Source organism: Apis mellifera, linkage group LG8 (assembly GCF_003254395.2).
Source record: "Apis mellifera strain DH4 linkage group LG8, Amel_HAv3.1, whole genome shotgun sequence".
In the NCBI taxonomy this organism is placed as follows: domain Eukaryota; kingdom Metazoa; phylum Arthropoda; class Insecta; order Hymenoptera; family Apidae; genus Apis; species Apis mellifera.
The window spans coordinates 1,413,942-1,435,190 of record NC_037645.1 but is presented as its reverse complement, the minus strand read 5'-3'; the positions used below and the strand labels follow the sequence as shown (position 1 = coordinate 1,435,190).

General features: G+C 36.6%; 1 protein-coding gene across 1 annotated transcript in view; it reads right to left on the bottom strand.

Moving 5' to 3' along the window:
• Window positions 1-4,055: 4,055 nt before the first annotated feature.
• LOC725220 (homeobox protein Nkx-6.1) overlaps window positions 4,056-21,249 on the bottom strand; it is a 35,619-nt gene continuing 18,425 nt past the window's right edge. The window contains exon 4 of the mRNA XM_006558625.3: window positions 4,056-6,884. Coding sequence (XP_006558688.2) covers window positions 6,687-6,884 — 198 coding nt within the window. The 3' untranslated portion in view covers window positions 4,056-6,686. The remainder of the gene's footprint in view (window positions 6,885-21,249) is intronic.

The window sequence follows — 21,249 nt, the reverse complement described above, 5'->3', positions numbered from 1 at the left end:
CTCGCCTCGGATTCGAACACTCCACCCTTACATTGTCTCGAATCCCCATTTTTCTCTTTGTCTCGTTCTTTGCCCGGGCTCTCACTATCGCGCTTAATGTTCCCACTCTTCGTCTCTATCTATCCCTCTCTTTGTATGTAGTATCACATGGTTACACCACAAGGGTTCATCCCCTGCAGTCCTCGGAACGAAAAGTGGTAGCGAGACAGCCACCCCCGTTTCACCCTCCGCCACCGTCTCTGCTTCCCTCTTGTCGATGTTCCTCACTCACCGTCTCCCACTCCCTCCCTCCACCCCCTACATTCGCATTTAAATTAGATTAGATAAGTTAATCAATGCGGTATTCCAAGTAAAACCTGGGATTTCGTGTCAGCCGGTCGGCTCGAACAGAAATTATTGGCAGTTCGGATTACGATCGGTCGATCTTTGTTGGAAATCGTCGAGTCAGGGGGGCGGACTTTTTACCTACACGCGTGCCGCGTTCTTCGAAATCCCCCTGTTACCGATTGTCATCCTCCAATCATCGGAGATTTTTAACTCTGCACAGATTTTTTGGATTTTTAAATATTTAATAAATTTTTCTAGTTGTCAATTTTAATTTTAAAATTCCCGATTGAAAGAAACATCGTTCACAATTCGAATTGCGAGTCAAAGCCTGTAGAATTTTCAACTTTTGTAGTTCAATTTAACGATTCGCATTTTCCTTATTAGTTCTTTTTTTTTAATCGTTGAGTTTTTTCTGAATTAACCTAAAAAAAATATATATAGTTAGTGAATTAATAAATTAAATTGATTCAAATTCGTTAAGTCTAATTATGATTACTTCTATTTTGATTAATCTAATCCAATTCAAGTTCAAACTAATCGAGATTTAAGTTGTATTCAAATTTAATCTTGCTTAGCTTTTTGAAATTAAATATACGGAATTTGCATATATCATATACGTACACATATTTTTAAAATTTCGAAATTCATCGCGTAAAATGAATCGACGCAATTAAAGAGACGTGAAAAAAAAAAAATAACGGCTTGCTTTCGGCCATTCTTGTTGCAGCGATGCCACGTGATTTTAATTGACGGCGGTAAAAAAAGACGGCAATTCGTGAAATTAGTAAACTTGCTTTGTAGCTTGTAGAAACAGTCCGAGAATCTATAGGTCAATACGTGTTCGCGAACGAGCCCTCTCCCGTTTCTCTCATAGCCGGATAAGGGAAAAACTTTTTGCCATTTTTCTTTGCACGCCTCTCGTTAAGACAATTTATATTCTATTCTGTAATACGAGGGTGCTGCGGCGGGCAGCGAGCGAGCGAGTGGGTGGTCGGGGAGGGGACGAGCGAGTTCTGTCCCCTCCCTCCGCAGCTCTCTCTTCATTTCCAATTGGCATCGGCACCCTCTGTCACGGCGTGCCAACTTTTTTCATATTCCAATTAGAATATTTTTCATTGATTTAATGCCGGCAAGCGCAAATATTAACGGCTTAACACCACGATAAATTTACACTGCCAATGTCTCTCTTCTCTCCTTCTCTCTTCTCCGCTTCCTTCCTCCCCCTCCCCCCTGTCGTTTCTCGTTTCTGGAGGTGGGCGGGAAATAGGTTGTAAGGATTACTCTTTCTTCCTCTTTCTTTCTCTCGCTGTGAAAACGCTAACTTTATGACTCACGAGAACTCCCGTAACATTAATCACGAGGCTATTCGTATTCGAAATCGATACGGGTTACGAAAATGCTTCGAGCCCGCGCTTTTTTCCCAACTTTACTGGAGCTTCCGGTTCTTCGTGTAATACGTAAATGTAATGTCTCTTGATTTGTTAATTCTTCGACGCGAGGGATGTTTCCTTGGTTTCTTTTCTTTCTTTGAATAATTTTCGATAATTTTTGTTGATAAATATTGTTCATTTTTTTTATCTTTGAGACGTGTGGAGAAAATAATATGTAACATACACGAACGAAAGAAATAAAAATTTAAGCATTATTTTATTTATTTACATTACATTCTTATATTGTACTTTGTATTAAGTTTTTTTCTAAGATTAAGTATCCTCATCAAATCCTCTTGAAGGATATTTTTAGGAAAGGAAATTATAATATATAATATAATATTTTGAGAGTATGTGATAATTTTTCCTCTCCGATTAGTATTCATCGGTGTTATCTTGGAGGCAGTTGGACTTAATCGATGGTAAATGTGTTAAAAATTACGTCATTCAAGTGTCTTCCTTTATGATTGATGCGTTCCCTGCAACGCATCCGTACATCGTTCATTACGATCCCTTGCATGTTATCAATGCTCCTGATGGCCTTGGTGATTTTCATCTTCAATTTACTTATCCATATGCTCTTCATCGATCTTCGTGAAAGATTAATTAAAAACTCGTATATTATCCGTTAAATCTGCCAGAATATTAAACTTTTCATAATGAAGCTTGAATTTGCTCTAAGAATATATATTATCAAATGTTTCCAATCATTTTCTTAATTTTAATCATTTCCTTCAAAAGATTCCTTTTCAACAATTTTCTTATTTCTCAAATATCTCTAATTTAATCTAATAATTTTATCATTTCAAATTTCTAAACATTTTATCATTTAACATTTTAGAAAAATCTATTTCATTATTTTTGAATATCTAATTTTTCCATTGCATTTCTCTGCTAATTGTAAGATTCATTTATTTATTTATAATATTACCATTTATTTTATATTCTTAAAACAGATTTTTAGTGAATAATTTAAAACTAAAAAAAAGAAAAAAAAAGAAAAACACCAAGATTCTTCAAATATCTTAAAACATGGGCGATGAAAGATCAACACAAGGTGATTTTTTTTTTTTTTTATAATTACCGTAATACGTGTTCCATTTATTAAATTGGAGATATAATACACAAGCGATAGATAACACGTATGTATAATTTATACAATATTTTATACAGATTGTCTCTACCTCGTTCGCTCAGCAATTTATCTAAATACTGTACAGTAACACGTTAAACGCTCGAGTAATTGGTACGTCTAGTATACCCGCCATTTTCGATCATTACACATTTCGTATTTATTCGAAACTTGTTAATCAATCACAACTTTCCAACTGAAAAAATTCTCTCATTCTCGCGATATATCGACAATGGTAGCCGCGCTGGATTCGGGTATCGAGAGGATGTTGCAAGTGACTTCCGCTTTCTCTTCTTTCTTGCTGCACGCTTCCTGCGATTATACATTATACGTGTACGTCTACGATCCTATATTTTTTCATTTTTTTTTTTTTTTGCCTTCTTCGAGTTTTAATGGGGAACACCTACTCGTTGGATGATTTTGGGGCGATTCGACAATAATTTTTAAGGGTACGATGATCATTTTGAACACGTTTTATGTTTGATACTTATATCTTTATTAAATATCTAGGATCGAACACTCACAAAATTTTCTAATCCGAATTTTTAATTAAATCAAAAAATTCCTCAAATTTTCTGAAACTTTTTTTTAAATTCTCGAATTTTCAAATCATTAAAATTTTGTTTTGTTTCAAGGAAAGTGAATGGAAAATAAAAAATGGAAATAAAAGATTTTTTATTTTTCTATTTTGCAAAAATGGGAAATTATTTGATCATTGAACGAAAATAATGAATTTTCACTACAAGAGAAAAGATAGAGGTAAAAAGTTGTTGTTTGAACTATTGATAGAGCATTTTTTTTCTTTTTATTTATAAAATGATCAAAATATGTTAAAAAATTGTAACGATTCGCTCTAGAATCATCCTATATATATATATATATCTATACGTCAGATTCTTATTAAATACGTTAAATATCACATTCACGTTTATCGTATCTACAGAATATACAAAATTCATTTCGATCCGCTTATTCTTTCATTAGCATAATTCACTGGGACGTAAATACATAGAGAATTCTTAATGGGAATCGTTCGATTCTTTTCTTCTTACGTACATTTTTCTCTTCGAATCTTTATCCTCGTTTCGCATTTGCATTTAATTTATTCGAATATTTATATCATTTATGCTCACAGTGATGGCATATTCAGCATATATTTACTATTACACGTGCTGTTTAATTGAATATGAGCTTACCGGCGTTTTTTTTTTTTTTATTATTATTATAGTTAATTATTTGCAGGATTAATGCGATATTTTTCCGTGTGCTTTTCAATTTTAAGGCAAGATTCGGATGGAACGAAGAGTTAGTTCTCTTTTAAGAAAATAATTTATAAATATAGGATCATCTGGTAATTCATGGTAAAATTCAGGAAAATTCTGCGGCTTGATTGGAGAACAAATTGAAATTGCGTGGGTGGCTTCGAAAAAAAAATGCATTTTGAAAATCAGTCGAATTCCTGTGATTATTCTTCGTACATAATATGTGCAGAGATTATTTATTAATCAAAGTATTATTGTCGAAATTAGAAGAATATTAGATTATCCACAAAGAAAAAAGGAATATAAATATTTTTGTATTTCCAAAATTTCAATATTTCAATTTTCATTTCTCTCTCAAAAAATTTTCGAATTATTATCTCTTTTTAAAATTCGCACCTTCTCAATAATCGTTTAAACCGATATTCTTAATAATCTTTAATAATCATTTTGTAACTTAATCACAATTGTCATATAAATTATCTTTTAATATATATATATATTTATATATATGACTAGACTTATTCATCGGTCGAGATTTATTATCCTAATAATATCCTCGACTAATTAAATTAATAATATCATATAGTGCGAATTCCTTTTGAAATACAAGATTTAATTTATCGATCGTGCATCATTATAAACAAACATTTTTTCTTTCTCTTGCCTCAAAAAAAGTTCCAATTTTTATGGAATATATCTTCGATTTTATTTTCCTCTCTTCAACATCAAAATCCCGCAAATAATCGCATACGTGTAATTACGAATTGTCTTCCAGTTACAATATAATAATTTTGCTCGTTAAATCCTTTTAACATCCAGACGGCAGGATCGTCCTTTCGTTATAGCATAATATGGCATCTTAATACAAATATATACAAACGATAGACCTCTATAAACGTTAAAAATTCGTCGATGGAATTTTTCCAAACGAAAATAACGCGTGATCCGTCATCAGCATTTATCAATGCAAGAGACATTTGAATAAATGGATATGTGAAAATAGGGATCTCGCCATTGTGCCACTAAAACTCATTATCTTGCGAAAATTCGATCTTTATCTTTTAATTCCAATAGAATTATTTAACAATTCGTACGTAATTTCGAGTTTTACTATTATTTATCTATTTTTTTTTAAATCTTTTCATCGATATTTCCTATAAAAATCAATCGAATTTCGTTTATGAAACTCTTCTAACTGATACGCATCGATCTTTGGTTCTTTAATATGTAATACGTCAGTCACACGATTAATTTTATATTTTAAAAAATCGTATACATACTTCTCCAACGCTTCTATCTACAAGTTAACACAGTTTTAACGGCACAATATTATATTTTAAGCTTCGAATATCCGTTTTTCATACTCTTTGACGCAAATCAATAGCGTTTCGACGATTGGAATAGGAGATACTTAACTTTTTTTTTCTTCAACCCGTCAGTCTTTGTGGCATCGCTTTTTTTGAACAAAGATTTTTTTCTTTTTTTCTTTTTTTTTTTTTTATCAATTAAAGAGCGATATAAATGTTTTAATGAAGAAAAGAAATTTATCTTCCTTTTTTTTTTTCAATGGATGCGATGAAAAAGTGATAATAAATATATATTTTGAGAAAAATACGATGAAAATATTATCGGGAAATCTGTATAAATTATCTGGAGATCGATATTTATTAAAAATTGTTACGAATTTTCAAATTTGAAAATGTTCGAAGTTAATTATAGCAGATTATATCTTTCCCAATTGATTTTTAATTAAATAATTTTTTACGATAAGAACAGAATTCCAAGCTCTTTATTCGAAGCTAAAAATTCTATTCACTTTTTCTTCTTTTGAATTCCATGCATGATTCCATCCATGATTTCAAACTTTTTTTAACATTTGGAAACATCTAAATTTTTCTATCCAACTTCGGAACTTTGTCCACAGTCCTTTCGAAATTAAAGATTTTGCTATTTGGACCACTTCCCCTCCGAATCTTTCGTTTAATTTTAATTCTATAAATATCCTTCGAGTTAAGGGTAGTAGTAATGTTATTACGACTTCCGATTTATGATACGCCAACTGAAATAAAGTAACTGCCAAAAGTTTAGCAACTCTCCACCCCCTCAATTGAATATTCCTACATCTTGTTACGATATAAGAATTTTTAAAAATAAAGATCTTTATCAACGTGTCATTTTCGATAAATATATTTACAATAGAACAAGAAGAAAAATCATATTGAATTTCATTCATTCATTTCTAAACTTTCCAACAGTTTACTTCAACTTTTGGCAGACACTGTTACTTATTTTAATTCTTTATAAATTTTCATAACCTTTGCTTTAATTTGATCGATCAATTTCCAAGTAAAAAAAAGAGAAGAAAAATCTAGAATCAGAAAGAAGTAAAACAATCGAAGCACCTTAACAGGGTGGGAATCTGTAAATTTTTTAAAATCCTTTTCGCCGCACACTCCTTCGTTTCCTTTCACGAATCTATCTAGCAGTGAATCCAGTCTTTCGATTCCGTTTCCCTTCTTCGAATCGACATTTGTTTTAATGCCTATACTGTTGCTCGAGCTCCCTTCTCAGCCTTTTCGCGGCTGTTTCGCTGTTTCCCTCGGCCTCCGCGTCGCTGCAACCATCCTCACCCTCCGCGACGACGCCTTCGACCTCTTCTTGCCGCCTCTTCGCCGTCGCCATCTCGGCCGCGTGCTTTTTCCGCCATTTTGTCCGCCTGTTCTGGAACCATACCTGCAATCACAAACGGATCGCCTCGTTGGAAACTCGCCACTTTCTCACTTTGTAAAATAAATCCTCCCTTTTTAATTTTCAAAAGAACGAACAAAGAAGTGTTTTGGTGCATCTTGCAATAATTATGGAAATTAAAAAATCGGAAACGTTTCAACGAAAGCTCGTAACATTCCAATTCTCATCGATTCAATATGATTGTGAAAGACAGGAGATCTTCAGCAAAAGAAAAGAAAAAAAAACTCTTCTCCTTTATTAATTTCTAACATCTCCAACATTTCTTTAAGCACCGGCATAAATTTTCCAACATTAATCAACCGTCATCCGTTCGCATTAACACAAAATCGCCAGATGGCGTCCATTGACACTTATCACACTCGGCCAATCATCGGTTCACGAATCCTCCAAACACGCGAGGGTTTGCGAGTGACCCACACCTGAGGAGAAAAAAGAAAATCGAGGAAGGTGGTACGAAGACGAGGGGCTCAAGGTGGCCCCCTCCCCCGCTTGTACATAGATGTACTATAAAGCTGGAAATACGCGGGAGGAGAGGGCCGTGTCCCCGCAACAATGTATTTAATTAACGTAACGGGCGCCAGGGGAGCGGCGGGACTCGAGCGTACCGATTGCACCCACAAACCACCCTCTATCCATAGCGGCGAGCGCCGCGTGACCCCAACTAAACTCCACCCCCGTGGCGCCCCTCTTTCCTCGCCAATCCGCAGCCTTGTTCAATGGCCGCCAAGTCGAGAGCTTAAATTAAAGATATAAGCGGGCGCGTCGGCGTTGCTGCAACCGGGCGTGTAGGCGGTAAACGAATTAAAAAGTAAACGGCCAGCCGTAAAAGTTAATAGCTGTTCGGATGAAAATTAAAACACTCGAGGAATTAAGATAACGGAGAGGAAGGAAGGCTGGGACAATCTGGCCGAGATTGACTGCCGCGCCGCCGTTTGCGCGACCGGTAAAACGTCGATCCCTCTGTGTTTAACCCTTTCTCAGTCACAGTTTTTTCCAATAGCAAGAGATATATCTGGACAACCATGGATGCCGATCTAAGCTTTGCTATCGAGCTTTTCGACGAGTTTTATTCTTAAGAACTGGATATAATAGTCAAATATTGGCGTATCCTTTTGCATTTGAAAATCGACGAATCTTTGTAATTTACAGCAAGGATATTTCTAGAAAATTTCCATTACACTTGGAAATACGTGTAATGGATTGTTATATTTCTTCATTTTTCTTCATTTTTGTATGTTTCTGTATTATTTAATCCTTGCTTCTCGTGTTAGTTGAATCAAGAATGAAGACGTGAGGGAAAAGGATGGGTGATAAAATTTGAACAAGTTGTTGCTCGACGATAAAGTAGAGTTCTTGCGGGGCCGAGTGTAACGATAGAGCGAAATGAAAATCTGGTTTCCGGATACGATTTTCAATCCGGACGCAGTGTCTTCTTCGTGAACTCGTAATACATAAAAATTGATTCTTGGCTATATTGGTTCCCGCTTATCTTTTTTATTGTGCTCTCTTCGCTTTTATCGGCGGTGATAAAACTGTTCGATCGATCACTCGATCAACATATCGGGACCCGAAATCGGACAAACGAATTATTAAATTCGGATGAAATGTTCTTTTTTTTTTTCTTTTTCCATCGAGGAAGTTGTTTTATCAGATATCAATTGTCCGCTGAGATTTCGAATATTCCATAAATTAATATTTATAATTGATAATGTCAATAATTTGACAAGTTACAAGTTGTAGATTATGGACTTATTTTTTTATAATTTTCTAAAATTTGTGAGATTTTATTAAATTAACATGTCTCTTTTTTAATAATTTAATACGTACGTTTCAAGAATCATTTATATTCCTAGTTGTAAGTAGTACGAGTAAATGTTTCGTGAAGCATAAGTACGTAATAATAAATCAAATTGATTTCACATTCACGAGATGTACTTCTTACATGATCTACGATTGTATAATATAACAGTGAATACAAATGAATCTTGTTTGGTAATATCAATAAATTCAGTCAGACGGTTTATTATTTATCAATTCGATTTGATGACGAATTGTCCTTAAACGGGATAGAAATTGCGTCCCACCATCCTGTAAGAATTGATTTTCGGCTAACATTATGGCGGCGCACTGTTTAACCAGGAATTACCTCTAATTTAATAGACCGTAATGGGAGCCAAAACGTGACGCAAGTAACCGATAATAAGCCATTAAAATCTCTCTGCAGTTTACATTGGCCTCAAATTGAACATTTAACATTAGAACAATGGAAGTGGCCCCATTCGTCAAAATGTTACGTTAAATATTCGTTCCCCTTATTAATTATTTATTTTCATCTCTATTTGTGATAAAAAAGAAAAAAGAAATATGAAAAAATCCAATTCTTTTAGCAGTTTCAAGTTCTGAAAAGAATATACAATCTTTAATAATAAAATTTGCAAAAATTACGAATCTTTCAAAACATTATTGGAAAACGTATAATTACCTAATATTCCTTGATTTGTTTCCCGAAAACTTGTGTACAAAATTACTACAAAGAATGACATCAAGCATAGCTTAAAATTTACACAATTTTCTTAATTAATAAAAAAGAAAGATCGAATTAATTTATCTCTATTAAATTTTCAAAAGAAAAGAAAATCCATGTTTTTACATTTTACGAAATTATAAAAATCGCGTATTAAACATACCTTCAACAACTTATACTCCCTCGAAAACCCCTAGAAAAAAAAAAAAAAAAAAGAAAGAAAGGAAATTAGCTCTTGTCGACTCCGACAAATCCTACGCAGCTTTGTATCCACATTTTTAGGACGTTCTTTTCTCTTTTTTCCCTCATCCGGAGATACAGTGGCGAAATGTAAATGCGAGAGCAGGCGGTGGCACTTCGACGTGTCGCGTCATTCATCTTGTTTTTGAACGCGTTAGTCACGCGTTGTAAACGCTCCCTCCGCAACTGTTCGATTTATTAAATCAGGATTATCTAAGCCCATTACTTTGTCCTGTAAAGCTAGATACAAAACCGCATTTATAACTGCGCAAAGCCCTTACACCGACGGGGTGGAGTGTCGATCTCTCTCTCTCTCTCTCTCTCTTCTATCTTTACACGTCTCCTCTCTCTTCTCTTTCATTCCCTTTCCCCTGGATTTTCTCTCTGTTTGACCGTCTCTCTCTCTCTCTCTCTCTCTCTGTCTCTCCATTTTCGATCCTCCAGCTCTGTCACACCCTCTGTCTCGGTCCCTCTTCAACCCTCCCCCGTCCTCGAATCGTAACAGATAATACCGGCCAGTATCTGATCTCGTTGATATTGGCGGATAATTTACTATGCGAAAGATTACAGGCGTGACTCACATCTTGATACGCGCAATTCGAACGGCGGAGAATTTGCATAGACACGCGGCTACCGATTGCTATTATAGTGGAGAACAAGCTGGGTCACGGTGGAGGGTCAAAGTGTATCGAGGCTGAAGAGATTTTTGAAGATTTTTCTGAAGTATCATTCGGGTTTGAACAATATTAGAGCGAGATTTAAATTGCATTTTGTTAAGATGTACCCTTACTTCATCTGAAAAGTAAAATTCTGATGTTGAAATTTTATCCTCGAATAAATTTGTTGAAGTTTGAATTGGATTATTATTATTATTATTTAAATTGATTAAGGTGAATGCAGTAAAGTATGTGAGTGTATTTTTTGGATTTTGGATTTTGGATATTATAATTTATTTTCTTGAGCTCGAGAAAAAGAATTAGCTGCAATAAAACGTAGCAATGATGTAATTATATAAAATTACAAAATTAATTCACAATTAAAGGAAACGAGAAATATATATTTCTTATATTCAATACATTCATTCTGTTCTTAGGAAGAAAAGTCATTTCACGATTTCCCTTTCGACTTGAATTTTCCACCCTGTCAGAGCTTTCAGCGTGTCAACCCCCTACACTTTTACTTTTTTCCCTTCTTTCTGTTCCGCTTTGCTGCGCTCGCTTTTACCGTACCTCTGTCAATAAAGCTAAACGTTCTGAACAACGGGAAAGGATAACTCGTTCGTATTTACTGCCCTCCCTAAAAAAGAATTAATAACTTCTCCCCTCTTTACAACAAATTTTTATAATTTATAATTAAAAATACACTCTGTTCAAATATTATTTTCCCTTTGATCAAATATTTGAATTGTTGAAACGTAATTAGCATAATTCGTCCACCAACAGGTGTAAAATATTATTAAATTACGTATAAATGTCTTTTTTTTATTTTTTTTATAAATCGAATCTCTCGATTAATTTTAAAAAAACCAGCACAGCGAGTAAGAGTGAAAGTTAATACATATAATTGATATCTATTAAATATTTTCCAACTTTATCGATCTCTTTACCTTCCGATAATCCTTCATTTTTTTCGCATAATTAATCAATACGTCTCTCTCGTTCAATTTTATCGCCCAATGTAATCTGTATAATTTTTAATACGTAACGAAGGAAATTAAAATAACATATCCCATCATCGTGTATTCGTTCTAATTGATTCCTCTGGTTCGACGAGTATTATCGAAACGATAGAGAATTCGTATCTTCATTCGATTCACTTTTCTATAAATTTATCCACGTGAGAGGGTGAAATCAAATCCACTGTAATAAACCAACTAAAGGCCGGCTTTTTATCGGCCCGTCCGCGAGAGATTGGTCCGCATATCATTCTAAACTGCCGGATAAATTTATCGGGACGGTGGATCAATGAGGCCTTAATGAGATATATTACCAAATGAGAGTGTTTATATATCGAATGCGGTCGACCACGGCTGGCTAAACGCCGATCATACGTTGCCGATCTATAACGTATATATATATATATATATCCATGAAATCACCATCGTTATTCCCCACTCCCCAATTGGAAATATATCCAATTTAAACTTTTTGTTGATCGTTAAATAAATCGTATCGATTCGATTTCGTATCTGGTCCGTTAATAGCAATGTTCGACGGTAATAGCAACGATAGTTTATCGATTTTTTTTAATTAATTAATTAATTATTCGATGGTATCTTTTTTATCGAAACCCAAAACAATTTTGAAAGAGCGTTATATCAACATTTATCATTATATACGTAAAAATGTATTTTTTCTTCAAAAATCTATTAAGGGATTCTAAAGAAGATTGTTTTTATTATCATTAACTTAATCTTATTCTTTTCTTATTTTCTCCAATCGATTTTATTCCAATCGTCTTCACTGGAAACGATATAATTTCGAGTAAAATTTCGCGGGTTTCATCGAAATATTTGTCTGTAAAAAAAAAAAAAAGTGGCGTAAGAATAGAAAAAAGGAAATTCAGTCAGGGTTGATGCTTAATGACGCGTGGAAACTCATGTATGACATTCATTCGTGAACTTTTTCCGCATCATTGAGCTCGCTTATCATTCAAATGGTACCGTCTCATTGACACGCCGATAAATTTTTAAAGTCGCTTTTTCCTGGAAAATCGAATCATGGATCTTGCTTCCGGATTGAACATCACCATCAGATTCTTTTTTCTCATTTATTATTTTTTTAATTAACACTCTCATTAAATATATATCGTATATCTGAATCAATTATATTTTTAAATCGATATAAATTTTTTCTTGTATTAAATTTTATTGAATTAAATAATAAGAGAATTAATCCTTTTTTTATTCGTGTTTCGTACAGTAGAAATTAAAAATTAAAAAGTAGAATTAAAAAAGAAATTTTTAAATTATGGCTTTAAGTATAATTAAGTTTACATGTAATTTTTCTTGAGAAAAAAGAATATATATTCCCATGTATTACAAACCGTATTTATATTTTATTTTCCATTCGTATCACTTTAAATTCACATCGTAAAAATTTCAAATATACAACTCGTCAAAATCTTTCTCAAAATCAAAATTAAATATATCAAACGAGTGCACAAGACTTACGATAGGATAGATATAAAAATTAGAAAAAATTAGAAGAAAAAAAGAAAAAGAGCACCGTTCGCATTATCGGTATTCATCGAAGAATCAAGACAAGGGTCGAGAGCTCGAACTCGATTTCCTTCGTGTCATCTTTTGGCGGACGTCGAAGAGAGAGAGAAAGGGAGGGGAATAAAAAAGAAAAAGGAGGGAGAAAGCGAGAGCCGTAAAGCTCGGCCGTTTCCCAGTTGCCGTCGGTCGCGAAATTTGATTCCGAAATAAAAATAGAATATTGGGGATAACGCGAATCGGTGAAGCCATTTGATCTTCGAGTGAGGCGAAATGGTCGGTGTCGGGGTGGGTTACGGGGGTGGAGGGGGAAACATATCGATATGGGGAAGCGGTACGAGAACGGAATACAGAGGAGCGCATTATCGCCAACAGCCAACTACCCTCTGCCATTCTCGCGGATCGCATTACTTATTATTTGAAGAAACATTCTGCTCCAAGCACTTTGTAATATTACGAGAAATTACTTTTGCCCCGATTGATTTCGACAGATTGCGATGATCCTTGAATCTTGACGATCAACATTCCGATTTTCAATCGAATCTTGTTTCGCGAATCATTCTGAATATATATATATATCTTCGTATCTTCTTAAAAAAAAATTAAAAATTATTCAAGGTGAAAGGATCGTTATGAGATAAGTTAGTATAAGTAGTTGAATATTATTTTAATTATATAATTTTTCTTCAATTCCTCACTTTTTATTAATTTGAGATTTGTTGATCCAATAGCACGTGAACCACGATTTTAAATATTTCTTTTTTGATCAAATCCAAGTGATATATCTTAGAAAAATCCTATGATTTAGTCTCCTAGCTAAGTGTAATGACGATTTAAACATCGTGTATAACGATGATGCATATGCATCGTGCAAAATTTGCCAGTAGAATGCACGTCTGACTAATTATGGTATAATCTCCTTATTCCAACTTCCTATCACGAATTATACATATTATTACCAAGAAATTATCAATTTCTTAATAATCAGCAGTTTCTCACCCGTTTATCTATCGCGAGACAAATGAATTTTTATCACGAGATATTTTTATTCAACTTTGAGAGGAGTAAGTAGTCAGGATTGCGCAAATTTCTCGAATATTTCGATTAATTCGAATATCTCCGCTCCGACAAAGGGAAAGTCAATTAAATAATTCCCGTAGATTCAGAAGTAGCCGGATCAGCGGAAATCTTATTGATCACATCTGCGATCCCGTTTCCTCCTTTGTTTCCTAAGCGGGGCACTGATCTCTGCAACCCGAATGAATTATGGGAGCAGGGGAATATTAATACGTGTGTACAGTGATACAGATACATTCATCAAATTTGATCAAGGAAACACTCGAGGGTGTTACAGGATTAGTCCTGTTTCCCCTTCATAGAAGCTCGATTTTGATCAGGACGGATTTTTAGCGTCGCCCTTCCCTCCTCCTCCTCCTCCTCCTCCTCCTCCTCTCCTTTCCTCATTTTTCTTTTTCCTTATCTTCGAGCGACGTGGAGAAAAATTGGACAAGCGTTTATGATCGTGAAGTGATGGTATCGAAAAATAATCAGCCATGCGTATTCGATATTCGTCATTGCGTCCGAAGAATCGTTGACGTTGGGGGATTCAATTTTCAGCTGCGACCCGACATTTATTCCTTTTTTTCTTTCCCTTTTACTTCCTTCACACGAAAGTTACACAGTGTTCGTCCAGATGAATTGAAAAAAAAAAATATTTAAATTAAATGTTATCAAATTATTATATCGTTTTCTATTTATTTACTATTATTGTTAAATAAATATATTTGATCGGATAATCAAGCAGGGAATATGTATGAATGATACAGATATCTAGTGACTCGATATGAAATTCACTCCGCAACAAAATTGAATAATTAATCGCTCACTCGAGTAATATCAGAGAATGTTAAACTTCAACGATCACGCTCTCGTTTTCCAAGCTCCATCCGGCCACGATTAACGTGGTGCAACACCTGCCCACAGTATGATGTCCATGAACGCCAACGAAAGAAATATCGTTCTCGATCCGCGCAATTACTGGCCACGTAAATCGTAAATCGGAGGAATAGGTCACCGTTACCTCTAATATAACATCCCCTGGGGACATGGGATACGCCAGAAGAAACGAGGTTTCTAGAAGGCAGTGCCAACCATTCAAGGCGCGAAATAAAGCCTCAGGTTTGTTATCGACAAAGGCCGAGAATAAAACGAGCAACCGAGAGAGAAAGAGAAAGGGCAAAAGCTCGTGGAATCGAGCATTATGGAGTCAAGTACATGTGGGCCAATTTCGAGGGTACGAGCTGTGGGAGGTGAATGAAGGGAAACGCCGCCTGCTGCCGTGATTTATCACGCCGTGCCATGCCGCGCCGTACATACATACACCACCATGATGATACATGGTGGAGGAAAAGCGGGTAGGAGGCTTTCGCTCGTACTAATTGACGTCATCGATATTGGTATCCGTCGACGAGCAGATTACTCCGCCGTAAACAACTCCACCCCTCTATGCCGCCGCCACCGTTGCTACAGCCTACCTACCTCCTCTCTTGTCGTTTCTATCGGGACAGGGGTGCCTCACCGCCACTTTACTACCACCACCACCACCACCACCACTGCGTAAACACCATCTAAGCCCTCGTTCCTTCCGCGCCGCGTTCTATCCCTCGGCCGCGCGCGCTATTTATCCCTATCCCCCCACTCCTTGACCCCTCCATACCGCCGCGCCATCCCCACCACCCGGCCAGCCACGGCTATCCCCACCACCGGCCTGCTACCAGTCTGCTCGACCGCGCTCCATCGAGCACTTCAACTTGTTACCCCATCTCTTCGACTCCCCCTTTTAAACCTTCCTTCCTTTGCTTTCCTTCTCTCCCTTCTCTCCGTGTATAAGCGAATGTGCTTTCTGCCTCTTCCTTTCTGCTTGTAGTATCTCTTTCTCCTCCATGCGAATTATGTCTCTTTCTCTCTCTTTAATCTCATCTCTCCATCAACTTTCGCCCCTCTCGTCTGCATGATACACGCGCTGATACGCCTACGAGCATTGGGGTGTCACGCTCTTTAAGTGGCAAACGCTCCGCGCCGTTCACTTTGCCGTATTAGATTCTAATAGGGGGATAGATACGTTTCACTCGAGTATCGTTCGTTTAACTTTCTATCTATCTCTCTCTGTTTCTCGTTCAAGTTGATTCGTTTACCTTTCTTCATTTCTCTTCCCAGTGTCGTCTCATCTCCGGATGATTGGTTCCCTGGCGATGGTTGCACTTTGGCTCACCGTTCGCTTCAACGAGCCGGCTAACTAAATCATGCGATGGATATCGTTGGCAATTTGATCCGCGTAATAGTCTTAATAGCTCGCTCTCGTTCGTTTCGATTCGCGTGGCGTTGCGCGCAGTAGTAGTGTCACGCGATGATTGCTGCGGCGTCGCGTCGTGCCAATTCGCGATATTTCCACTGGGCAGACGCGCAATAGTTCTTCCCCGTGGAATGGCGGGCGTGATGTAAATGCGGGGATAGTGGGTTTGAAAGGTTGATTGATGACTGTTTTCGGAAGATTCTAAGTGGCTTTTATCGAGAAATGCTCGAATCGGTCAAACTACGAGTATTGGCTATTCGTTATTTTCGACGTTAAATATTTCGGATTGAAATTTTGTTTGCGCGAAAGAAAGAAGGATGTTTCTTAGAGTTTTTCAACTTTACCACTCGTTAATCGTGTAAAACAATTGTTTAATTTTTATTTTTTCAGAATTCCACGATTTGAAATTGTATTTCATTGTAACTTTCTTCTTTATATGAATTTTTTTTTTTACTAGATTTATCAATCACAAAACTGTTGCGCAATTGTTTCACAAACTTTTAAATTTATAAGAAGGATTAAAATTTTTTCAATCATTGTTAATGGTTATCGATTTTCAAGCGCAATAAATAATATGAGTAATATCGATATTGTTTCCATTAATTCTTCCTATGACGTTAGAGTGATCGCATGAAGAGTTTAACGTATGTTCGACCGAAAAACAAAAAAAATCATCCCTCCTCCCTAAAAAAAAAAAAAAAAAAAATAAAAAATAAAGCAAAGAGGAAAAAGAAGGAAATGGGTAAAAAAAAAAAAAAAGAAAAAAAAATACGAGGAAAAAGAACGGCATATCGGTGGGATATACGTTTCGAAAACGAAAAAGTGATAAATCTGGAAATGTGGAATGACAGAATACATATATCTTCGTTGGGTGGAACTAGCGAATCCCTATATGCCGTACTAATCCTTTTCCGATACTGAAAAAAATGATAAATCTCGGATGTAAAACCACGAACGTAGGATATCGATTTTGTATACAGGACGATCCATAAGTGAGCCATAAGAAGTTTAACGTTTAAGCCCTGGTTCGCGTCCTGGTATAAACGATGTATTTGTTTAACGGACAATCCTTGATTCTCGGACAACATAAAACAGAATGTTTTCCTTTAACCTGTTAACCCGTGGTTAAAATAAAGGGACAGGTGATAAGTGGAGCATGAGATAGAAAATTGTCCTTTTTTTCCCCTTTTTTCTTTTTTAAACACAATTGCACAATTCTTTCTACTTCATCCACGATTAATTTTATCCCTTTTAAATTATCAATCCGTATGTGCATCTGTAATAATAACCACACGGTTCAATTATACGAAATAAAGTGTAATAATTATTTAATCGAAAAAATTGTTTGAAACAAGGTTTCAAAGTTACTGCATAACGTGAATAATCTCCACGATGTTTAAAACCTCTTTGAACGAGCTCGTCGAATATTTCTTTCAATCATGAATCGAGAAGATTCTAATTTTTTAAATCGCCGCAGATACTCATCCGAGATTTTTACAAAAATTAGAAACAAACCAGATTTAAATCAAATCGTTAAATTTCATTGCTGGATATATACTTCATAAATTCACGTTCATCCGTAACGTCATGATATTAATTCGACTGAAAGCTTTCCGTAAATAACGTAATTGATTGATGTATCTCGTCGCGTCGAGCGAGATAAGTTTATTACGAAACGTTCGCGACAACGTGGGTCGAGCAAATAATTTCTCTCCTGCGAAATAATGCAAATGTTTATAAATGTAATTTCGCTCGAATCCGCCCTGTTTAGTCCGCTGCCATTTGTCAACGATCGGAGTGGTAAATAGCCAAGAGCTATTGGCATCATTTTTAGGCTTTCAGAGACTTCAACGCGTGATCGTTTCGTACTATAGTCATCGAGAGTCTAGATACTTGTGGATGTGTAACGGGCAAGGACGAGTGAATAAACGTTGTAATTATGGAATGACTCGTCTTCAGAGTTATTTTCGTTTTTATAGAAGAATTCTTCGATCCCTGAAAAATTGATAAAATTAGTGCACGTGCGTTATATGTAAAGTATGTTATATTTTATAAATTTACCGTGGAAAAAATTTTGTAAGCCATTAATATAATTAAAAGTGTGTTTCGAAACGACGATATTTTATGGCTTTTTAATTTCTTATATCATAGATAATAGAATTTTCTATTACCAGGATAAATTTTTATATAAAGTAGGCTATTTTCGTAAGAAATAATCTCCTTTTCTCCCTCCCCTCCGATATTGCGAAAGAATCTTCCATATCTTATTTCTTTCGAGCATTTAACAATAAGAGGGGACAATATATTCCTGTTATCTACCAGCTGACATCGAAGAAAGCACAAAGTAAGAATGTAATACGCGCGACACAAGATCGTAACACAGAGCGGCAAACGAGCAAAGTTCTCCACGAAAGACTGTTTCGGTAGTGTATCAAACGGAGCAATCTTCATAGTTTGATTTTTCCTTACAATAAAAGTTCGATCCTTCCTTTCTTTCATTTATTTAAACGTATTTTATATATTATTCTTTCTTCCTCCTTCTTCTTTTTAATTTTAAATTTTAAATCTATCGATAAATGAATTTTGTGCAATTTTTCACCAATTTTAAAAATAAATCTTTAATCAAATTTCTAAGATTTCTTTCGAGTTTCAATAATTCTCTCCGAGTTATTTTAAACGATAATCGTTTTGTTTCCCCAACAACTTTTAATCGTTTCAAGCAATTTTATATAGTTGAGAATAATAAATAATTAGAAAGTTTTCCGGAAAATTTTCCAACTTTCTCCTTTCACCCCCTGTTTTGCTAATTATACCTTGATCATTAGCTTTAAGCTCCCGATCCCCCGTGTTTCCTTATTTTTAATTTCTTTTCCCCGCTGCTTATTCCAGCCCTTTCTCTCCTCCCCTATCTTATCTTTTTTTCGTTTATCAACGCGCCAGCCAGCGAAATGCTCGGAATATTAAACCTCGCCTTCTCGAGAAAGAAGTTTGGTCGGCAAGATCCATTGCAAAAATTCTTCTCTTTCTGTGTGAACTTCTCTCTCCTTTAATAGAAAACTAGAATGTTGATATCGGAAATATTATTCAAATCCTTTCCAACATTCAACAAACAAAATAAATATTTACGATATAAACGTAAGAGATGGAAATGGATTTCACTTTTTAAATTCAAATTATTTTTATCCAACAACGATCAATCTCCTCCTCCACGCATGGATACATCGTAACGATATTCGTTCTTTGTGAAGTGTATCGAAAATCGTATTAATCGAAATTACATACTCGAAACCTAATATCCCTTCTTTTCCGCTCGATCCACACGAACCGAAAAAAAAAAACACATCCTCTCGTCCAACCTCGACATCTACAATCTCGTACAACGCCTATCCGGCGCAATCGATGCCTCTGAATCAGCGACTCGTACCTCGGGGTATATATTGTCGTAATATTTCGGGCAAACTTGCCGCCTTGCCCCGTTACATCCGTTGGCAATCTCGCCCTCTCCCCTCCTCCTCCTCCCGCCTCCCTCTCCCCTCGAAGATGGCATATACGCGGAGGTGAATCGCCTCTCGCCGAGGAAATCCGAGGTAATTGAATGCTAACCCCTCTTCCTCCCGCCGCCCTTCCTCCCCTCCCCTCCCCTCCCGTATCCGCTCGCCCTCCCCCGCGCATCATCCGCGGACCGGGTTGGATACGCGCGGGGGAGAGGGAGGGAGGAGGGAGGAGGAGGAAGGGAAGGGTGGCGTAGAGGGAAAGCGTGTGCTCATCCCCGTGGCCATCACTCACCGACGCAGACTTGTAGCTTTCAATAAAAATGTAAATATGGCGGCGTAGAACGAGCCAATGACAGCGCTACATCGACGTCGTGCCGCGACATATATACATATATATGTACACAGACAACACACGCACACAAAGACACGTAGAGGGAGGAGGAGAGGAGTGGTGGAAAGAGAGAGAGAGAGAGAGGGGGTGGTGGTTTCGAAGGAACGCAACGAAGGGGGCTCCTCTTCTCGAGTCCTCCCGATTCCGGAAACAGAGTTTCTTCTCTCTAACTCTTCTACACGAGTACTAGAGATGTAGCTCGAGAGGCGGGAGTAAAAGTGGAGGAGCTTCCCCTTCTCCCGATGCAGAAGGAAGGAAGGAAGGAAGAGAAGAGAAGAGAAGAGAGATTGGTGTGGAAGGATGATGGGAGAGATAGGGAGGGTGGAAAAGATGGAGAGGAGGAATAGACAGAGAGGCGCATAGCGGGTGAAAAAAGAGGGTTGGAAGAAGGGAACGAGAAGTGACGGTCGGCTGTCGTGAACACGAGGCTTTCGACGTTTCTCCTTGTCCCTCTTAACCGTGCTTCATACGGTGTTTGGACGAGGGGAGGAGGGGAAGTGGGGAGAGGGAGAGGGAGAGGGGGAGAGACACAGAAGGGAGAGAATGACGCAGGTGCCGCAAAGCTTGACACGTCTCCGGCTGTTTTGTCACCTTCTTTTATCCTTCGAACTTTTTACAAGCTGCCTCGTTAGAAGCTTGCTCGCGGCGTTGATGGAGTAAGCCGGCGGCGGACAAATGCGTTTTAAAATTACGCCCTCCCCTGGCGGAGGGAGGGTGGGCGATGGAGAATGGAGGAAAGCTGAACGCCCCACCCAAAGGCGAATCCTCGCGATGATACCGGGGCTCTTTGCTGGATTACGAATCGGATCCGGACACGTTTTTTAATTTTATACTTTTCGACCCTGCTCTTCTTTCGTGCGCGCGTTTACGATCACATCCTCGTTCAAAATTGTCTCACACGATGTTATCACGTCACGATTTACGAGTAAGGATTTTAGATATCGATCTTGTTTTTTTGGAATAAATGTAGTATACGTGTAATATGTATATATTACGGTTTTTCATATTTTCAGTTCTAGAAAAGTGAATCCATATACATGTACATACGGATTGCTTGTTCTCAGTATTCTCAATTCTAAATAATAATTTCACTACCGTCATATTTCTTTCTTCTACCATTTCCCTTAAATGG